Source organism: Ailuropoda melanoleuca, chromosome 12 (genome assembly GCF_002007445.2).
Source record: "Ailuropoda melanoleuca isolate Jingjing chromosome 12, ASM200744v2, whole genome shotgun sequence".
Taxonomy (NCBI): Eukaryota; Metazoa; Chordata; class Mammalia; order Carnivora; family Ursidae; genus Ailuropoda; species Ailuropoda melanoleuca.
In genome coordinates, this window is record NC_048229.1 from 25,568,391 (window position 1) to 25,577,108 (window position 8,718).

Genomic DNA, 8,718 nt, shown 5'->3' on the forward strand with positions numbered 1-8,718 from the left:
ATATTACACTGTATGTTAACTGTACCGGAATTTGAATAAATCTTAAAAAAATAAATTCTCACAGCCAAACACACACACACCAGCTCAAAGGCAAAGAGAAACCTGGAGGAAAATATTTGCAACATAATGTATAAAGATGTTCTTAAAATAAATGAGAAGAATAAGAATGCTCCAAGAGAAAAACAAAAGAAAAATGGGCATGAACAGGAAGGTTATTGAAAGAAACAATGTGACTGATGGTCTCCAAAAAAAAAAAAAAAAAAGGGGCAACCTTTCTAGTAACACAAGATATGTAAGTTTAATGCGAAGATAGCAATTTACTCCATGCCCCCTGAAAAATATTATGAAAAATACTGTCATTCAAAACGTATGTACAAGAATGTTTATTGCAAAATTGTGAGATTCGGAATAAACATTATTTTACTGGAAATTATCGGAAATAATTCAAATGCCCACCAAAGGGATATTATTTAAGTATATTACGTTGTATCCCTACTATGAAATAACATGCATCCATTGAAGAGATTAGACCACTGATATCTACTAGATACTGTGGTGGGGAGGTGGTCTGTTGCTGAGTTAAAGATGAAAAAGTACTCAGCCATCAGAAAGAACGATTACCCAACATTTGCAGCAACATGGATGGAACTGGAGGGGATTATGCTAAGTGAAATAAGTCAAGCAGAGAAAGATAATTATCATATGGTTTCACTCATTTATGGAACATAAGGAATAGCAGGGAGATCGGTAGGAGAAGGAAGGGAAGAATGAAGGGGGGTAAACAGAAGGGGGAATGAACCACGAGAAACTGTGGACTCTGGGAAACAAACTGAGGGCTTCAGAGGGGAGGAGAGTGAGGGACTGGAATAGACTGGTGATGGGTATTAAGGAGGGCACGTATTGCATGGAGCCCTGGGTGTTATACGCAAACAATGAATCATGGAACACTGCATCAAAAACTAAGGATGTACTGTATGGTGACTAACATAACATAATAAAAAAATTTTAAAAAAAGAAAGAAAAAGCAGTACGTGAATATGTCAACATGTTGTGAAACAGTAATGATAAAGCCACTAATTGCAATAGTTATTCATGTTAGCACATAGATAGAAGGAATCAGAAAGGGTATATACCAAACAGTTTTTAGGCGTGTGACCCCAGGAAACCCATATTTTCCATTTTATATATTTGAATATTTAGCAATAACCTTGTATGGCCTTTATAATTGAATAAATAAACGTATTATAGGAGAAAATAGAAATTCAAAGAAGGACCTTCTATGGATGACTTACTCATCGCCCTAGTGCATCTTAAATTTATTTTAACTTTATTTTTACTTTTTCCTGCTTTATTGAGATCTAATTGGCATAGAGCATTGTGTAAATTTAAGGTGTACAATGTGTTGATTTTAAGCATTTATCTATCATGCATACTTTAAATTCTTAGTTTAAGTAATAAAAATTCATGTTGAGGGGCGCCTGGGTGGCACAGTGGTTAAGCATCTGCCTTCGGCTCAGGGCGTGATCCCGGCGTTCTGGGATCGAGCCCCACATCAGGCTCCTCCGCTATGAGCCTGCTTCTTCCTCTCCCACTCCCCCTGCTTGTGTTCCCTCTCTCTCTGGCTGTCTCTATCTCTGTCGAATAAATAAATAAAATCTTTAAAAAAAAATTCATGTTGACAATATCTCAAGGGAAATGAGCATGTTCTGGTGTTCTTTGTGACTGTATAGACCTGGTGCATTTAATTTTTTTTATTATTTATTTTTTTCTTTTTAAAGATTTTATTTATTTATTTGACAGAGAGAGAGACAGCCAGCGAGAGAGGGAACACAAGCAGGGGGAGTGGGAGAGGAAGAAGCAGGCTCCCCCGCTGAGCAGGGAGCCCTATGTGGGGCTGGATTCCAGGACCCCGGGATCACGCCCTGAGCCGAAGGCAGATGCTTAACGACTGCGCCACCCAGGCGCCCCACAGCCATTGCTATTTTGTCTTGTGCTGTAGCTACTGAGATAGTTGTTAATGTTCTCCGTCAGTGATTCCAGCCCTTTACCTGCCAGAGACATGTAGGATTGCACTTTCTGGGCTCTTGGTGGGTGGGTAGAGTCACGTGGGTGGGCGAAGTCATGTGAATGCTTCTGGCCACCAACCAGTTATGTCACTTTCAGGCCAAAGCACTGAATTCCTGGTGTGAGACCTCCCGATCTCTTTCTTCTGTCTTGCATGGTGACTGACAAGGTTCAAAACGGGGGGTGCTTCTCCCACCTGAGTTCCTGACCATGGTTAGCGGAATCCTCCCCACCTGCCAACCTTCAGTGGACATGGAACAGGAGCAGTTGGTAAACATTTATTAAATTAAGTCACTAAGATTTCAGGGTTATTTTTGTCATAGCATTAACAAATCTTTCCAGCAAAATACAAAACTATTCAGACATGTGGACAAAGGTAGCTAATCAAAGTGTTTATTTTAACATTTCTTGCAATAACCATAAACTAAAAATTACCTATATTTATCCATAGGTAAATGGCTGAATCTGCTGTGAGTACTATGCCTTCACAAACCTTCATTTCTCCTTCTTCTTCTTCTTTTTTAATAATAATTTCTTATTATGTTAGTCACCATACAGTACATCCTTAGTTTTTGATGCAGTGTTCCATGATTCATTGTTTGTGTATAACACACAGGGCTCCATGCAATACATGCCCTCCTTAATACCCATCACCAGTCTATCCCATTCCCCCACCCCCCTCCCCTCTGAAGCCCTCAGTTTGTTTCCCAGAGTCCACAGTCTCTCATGGTTCATTCCCCCTTCTGTTTACCCCCCTTCATTCTTCCCTTCCTTCTCCTACCGATCTTCCTGCTATTCTTTATGTTCCATAAATGAGTGAAACCATATGATAATTATCTTTCTCTGCTTGACTTATTTCACTTAGCATAATCCCCTCCAGTTCCATCCATGTTGCTGCAAATGTTGGGTAATCGTTCTTTCTGATGGCTGAGGAATATTCTATGGTATATATGGACCACATCTTCTTAATCCAGTCATCTGTTGAAGGGCATCTTGGCTCCTTCCACAGTTTGGCTATTGTGGACAATACTGCTGTGAACATTGGGGTGCATATGGCCCTTCTCTTCACTGCATCTGTATCTTTGGGGTAAATACCCAGTAGTGCAATGGCTGGATCATAGGGTAGCTCTATTTTTAACTTTTTGAGGAACCTCCACACTGTTTTCCAAAGTGGCTGTACCAACTTGCATTCCCACCAACTTGCATTCCCACCAACAATGTAGGAGGGATCCCCTTTCTCCACATCCTCTCCAGCAATTGTTGTTTCTTGCCTTGTCCGTTTTTGCCATTCTTTTTTTTTTTTCTATTATTTATTTGACAGAGATAGAGACAGCCAGCGAGAGAGGTAACACAAGCAGGGGGAGTGGGAGAGGAAGAAGCAGGCTCACAGTGCAANCAACTTGCATTCCCACCAACAATGTAGGAGGGATCCCCTTTCTCCACATCCTCTCCAACAATTGTTGTTTCTTGCCTTGTCAATTTTTGCCATTCTAACTGGCGTAAGGTGGTATCTCAGTGTGGTTTTGATTTGAATTTCCCTGATGGCTAATGATTTTGAACATTTTTTCATGTGTCTGTTAGCCATTTTATGTCTTCACTGGAAAAGTGTCTGTTCATATCTTCTGCTCACTTTTTGATCTGATTATTTGTTTCTCATGTATTGAGTTTGAGGAGTTCTTTGTAGATCTTGGATACCAGTCTTTTTTTTTTTTTTAAGATTCCATTTATTTATTTGACAGAGATAGAGACACCCAGCGAGAGAGGGAACACAAGCAGGGGGAGTGGGAGAGGAAGAAGCAGGCTCCTAGCAGAGGAGCCTGATGTGGGGCTCGATCCCATAATGCCAGGATCATGCCCTGAGTCGAAGGCAGACGCTTAACCTCTGTGCCACCCAGGCGCCCCAAGGATACCAGTCTTTTATCTGTAGTGTCATTTGCAAATATCTTCTCCCATCCCGTGGGCTGCCTCTTAGTTTTTTTGACTGTTTGCTTGACTGTGCCAAAGCTTTTTATCTTGATGAAGTCCCACAAGTTTATTTTTTCACCAGAAAAGGCCCCAAATTGCCAAGAAATTGTTGAAAAGGAAAAAGAAAGCTGGGGACATCACGTTGCCGGATTTCAAGCTGTACTACAAAGCTGTGATCACCAAGACAGCATGGTACTGGCACAAAAACCAGACACCTAGACCAATGGAACAGAATAGAGAACCCAGAAATGGACCCTCGACTCTTTGGGCAACTAATCTTTGACAAAGCAGGAAAAAACATCTGGTGGAAAAAAGACAGTCTCTTCAATAAATGGTGCTGGGAAATTTGGACAGCTCCATGCAAAAGAATGAAACTTGACCACTCTCTCACACCATACACAAAGATAAACTCCAAATGGATGAAAGACCTCGATGTGAGACAGGAATTCATCAAAATCCTAGAGGAGAACATAGGCTGTAACCTCTTTGACATCGGGCACAGCAGCTTTTTTCATGACACATCTCCAAAGGCAACAGAAACAAAAGAAAAAATGAACTTGTGGGTCTTCTTTTTTTTTAAATTTCTTTATTATGTTCTGTTAGCCACTGTATAATACATCATTAATTTTTGATGTAGTGTTCAGTGATTCATCAGTTATGTATAACACCCAGTGCTCATCACAGCACATGCCCCCCTCAATACCCATCACCCTGTTATGCTGTCCCCCCAATCCCCCTAAAGCACTAACTGGGGGTGCCTGGGTGGCTCAGTTGGTTAAGCAGCTGACTCTTGGTTTTGGCTCAGGTCACGATCTCAGAGTCCTGGGATCAAGCCCCATATGGGGCTCTGCGCTCAGCGGGGGCTCTGCTTGTGGATTCTCTCTCTCCCTCTCCCTTTTCTCCTTCCCTGCTCATGCTCTCTCTAAAATAAATAAATCTTTAAAAAATATATTTAAAAAACAAGAAGCACTGACTGTTCCCTCTGCCTTCATGCTGTTTGGCTTGAGAAGAGCAAATCCTAGTTCTGGGTTAAGGAACAAGTGGAACAGACCTAAACCTGACCCGCAGCCTGAAGCAGAACACCGCCAGTAAACCATAGATCCACAAACCAGGAAAAAATAATGTGTGCTATTGAAGTCACTGAAAAAAATTTTTTTTGGTTTGCTTGTTACATAGCAGTATTGTAGCAATAGCTGACTGATACAACATCATATTGGTTAGGTGATGGGTTCAGCCGAAAAATAGTTGCTTAAACAGGTTAGAACTAATTTCTCATCCGTGTCACAGCATGGATTTGGGGGTGATAAGACAGTCCAAAATGTCAAAGAACCTGAGTCCCCCTCTCTTGTTCCACCATTCTCAGCATGAAGTCAGGGTCCAGTTCCAGCCATCATGTCTGTATTCCAAACAGAAGAGGAGAGAAAAGGAAGTACAGGAAAGTGTCTTTCCCCTAAAAAGCATAACCTAAAACTTTGTCCAGCACATATTCATATGACTGCACATAGGGACGAGAGAAGAGCTGGGAAACCTTGTTTTGTGGGTGGCTATGTTTCCAGCTGCAATCTGGAAGATCTGTTACTAAAGGCAGAAGGAGTGATGTTGGTAGATGATAAGACTCTTTGTCACACGTATCTCCCACAGTGTGGCTGTAAGGCTGAAAATGCGACAAATTTATATATAGGGCTTTGCATAGGGTCAGGAATTCAGCAAATACCCTGTAGGCAGCAGGTATAATAAAAGTCAAGAATCTTTGGAAGTATGGAGGTGGTGAAGACTTCACTTTTCTTCAGTGAATTGTTCACTTATTTATTCCACCAAATTCACTGAGCAGCTAGCATGTACCAGGCATTGTTCTGAACAACTGGCATCACTGAACAGGAGTGAAGGGGTCCGTGCTTTTGCAGTGCTCCTGTTGTGGTCTGTGTATTCTCACTTGTGTGAAGTGAGAGCCACAGAAGAATGGAGAGAGGAGCGAGGCATTTGTGCCTCAGTATCAGGACGATTAGGGGACGCTCCATAACAAAGGTGCCAGATGTGACAGACCTGAAATGTCTACGTGATTTTGAGTCTAGGGTGGCCGAAACCGGGACAGAATGGGACCTTGAAGTCCTAGTTAAGGAGGTTAAGCTCTGTCTTGTGGACACAAATGACAGAGATTCAAGTGATTTTTTTTAATTGAAAAATATGTTTTTATTACAAAAGCAATGCACGCTTGCCACAGTAAAAAATTGACAAAGTACAACAAAATGAAAATGAAAGGAAAGCCCTCCCAAGATCTTCCACATAATGGCAATCACCATAAACACTTTTATAGAATTGACTTTCAAAGTCTTTCCTATATCCATGTGTACACACACTGCATTGAAACATTAAACTGTAGTTATGCTGTGCATGTCATTTCGTAACCCGAGCTTCCCACATCACAGTGTATAACTGACATCTGTCATGGCACTAAATGTACTTACAGGACTTGTTTTTCATGACACCTTAGGATCCCATTGTGTGGCCATGCTGCAAATAATTTTGACTACCCCTGCATTGCCAAATATAATTTTCCCCCAATAGTTATCAGTTAAAAGCACAAGGGGCACCGGGGCAGCTCAGTCAGTTGAACATCTGACTCTTGATTTCAGCTCAGGTCTTGAATTCAGGATTGTGAGTTCAAGCCCTGCATTGGGTGTAGACCCTACTTAAAAAAAAAAAAAAATATATATATATATATATATATATATATTTAAAAAATTTAAAGATTTACTTAAAACTTTACTCCAAAATTTTACCTTTACATATATAAATATGTCAGGCCTCCATGTCAGTATAAAGAGATAGAATTAATTCTTTTTAAAAAAAATAGCTTCGTAAGATTTCACAATATGGAGTCACCATAACATTCAGTCATTATCTTATTGATGAATATTCACATTCTTTCCAGTTTGGGTCACTTAAAACAAGGCTACAATAAACATCCTTATATACATATTTTTATAGACCTTTGATTTACCTATGAGGTATTCATAAAAGTGTAGATGTTGAGTCAAAGTGTAGGCACAATTAAAGTTTTAATTGATGATACCATGTTGTTCTTCAAGAAGCTTCTAACAATTTGTGTCACCAGCAGTAATATACGACAGAGGGTGCCCTCTTCCCCAAGGAGCTCTAGGTGTGAACAATCATGTGAATTTTTCCTGATTGGATATAGTGATGGCATAGTTTATTGTATTAGCATTTTTGCTGAATACCAAGGATGTGTTTGGAGTCATTCACTTGCCTTCCCTCATCTACAAATTGCCATTTACAACTGCCCTCCCTACCCTGACATCCTTGTATTTTAAAAATAAGGTATTGAATGCTTGGGAAAATAGCGATGGTTCTTTTTCTTAAAATGTTTTTATAATAATTTTTTATTATGTTATGTTAGTCACCATACAGTACATCCCAAGTTTTTGATGTAAAGTTCCATGATTCATTACTTGCGTGTAACACCCAGTGCACCATGCAATACGTGCCCTCCTTAATACCCAAGTGATGGTTCTTTAAAAAGCTAAACATAGAGTTACCATTTGACTCACAGATCCACTCCTAGGCATATACCCAAGAAAAATAAAAACATATATCCACACAAAAAGTTGTACACAAATGTTTACAGCGGCATTATTCTTAATAACCAAAAAGTGAAAACAACCTAGATAGCCATCAATTGATGAATGGGTAAATAATAAATGGCATATCCATAGAATGGAATATTATTTGGCCATTAAAAGGAATGAAGTACCGATGTATATGCCTCAAAAATATTCCTCTAAGTGAAGGAAGCCACAAAAACGGCCACATATTATATTATTTCATTTATACAAAATGTCCCAAACAGGCAAATCCATAGAGAAAAAGAAGATTTGCAGTTTCTTAAGGCTGGCATGCTGGGTTTGGGGAGTGACTTCTAACGTGCATGTGGTTTTCTTGGTAGTGATGAAAACATTCTGGAATTAGATGGTGGTGATGGGTGCACAACATTGTGAATATACTACAACCCACTGAATTACACATTTTAAAGTGCAAAGTGTATGGCATGTGAAATATATGTCAATAAAAATGAAACGTATTGATAACCTGAGATCTCCCCATGTCCTGGTCAGCGGGTCAGCCTCGGGACCAGTATAGGGTTCTACGGAATGATGCCTGGACCTCCCTGTTCCGCAGGCAGTAGATGACGGGGTTGCATGTGGGCGTGACCACCGTGTAGATGACTGACAGCACCTTGTTGAGGTCCATGGCTTCTATGCGGCTGGGACGGGCATAGATGAAGAGAGTGGCCGCATAGAAGATACCCACCACCACGAGGTGGGATGCGCAGGTGGAGAAGGCCTTATGACGGGCAGTGGCTGATGACATGCGGAACACAGCCCTCCCGATGGCCACATAGGAGGCTATGGCCACAAGGAGGGAACCCCAGAGGATGACAATGGCAGAGATGAAGTCCACCAGCTCGGTCAGGGCCATGTGAGTGCAGGACAGGTTGAGCAGAGGAGAGACATCACAGAAGAAGTGGTTGAGGATGTTGGGGCCGCAGTAGGACAGGCTGGCAATGCAAGATGTCTTGACCACCGAGACCAGCAGCCCCCCAAGCCATGAAGTCATGGCCAAGCCCAGGCAGACCTGGGGCCTCATGAGCAGTGGGTAGTGGAGTGGGCG

The 8,718-nt window shown here is 41.1% G+C and overlaps 1 protein-coding gene across 1 annotated transcript; it reads right to left on the minus strand.

The window, feature by feature from the left end:
* Positions 1 to 8,166: 8,166 nt before the first annotated feature.
* Positions 8,167 to 8,712, minus strand: LOC117795131 (olfactory receptor 5-like; the record flags this gene model as incomplete). The annotated part of the gene is made up of 1 exon (XM_034638063.1): positions 8,167 to 8,712. A coding segment is annotated over one exon (546 nt), but the record flags the coding sequence as incomplete, so codon positions are not given.
* Positions 8,713 to 8,718: the final 6 nt, after the last annotated feature.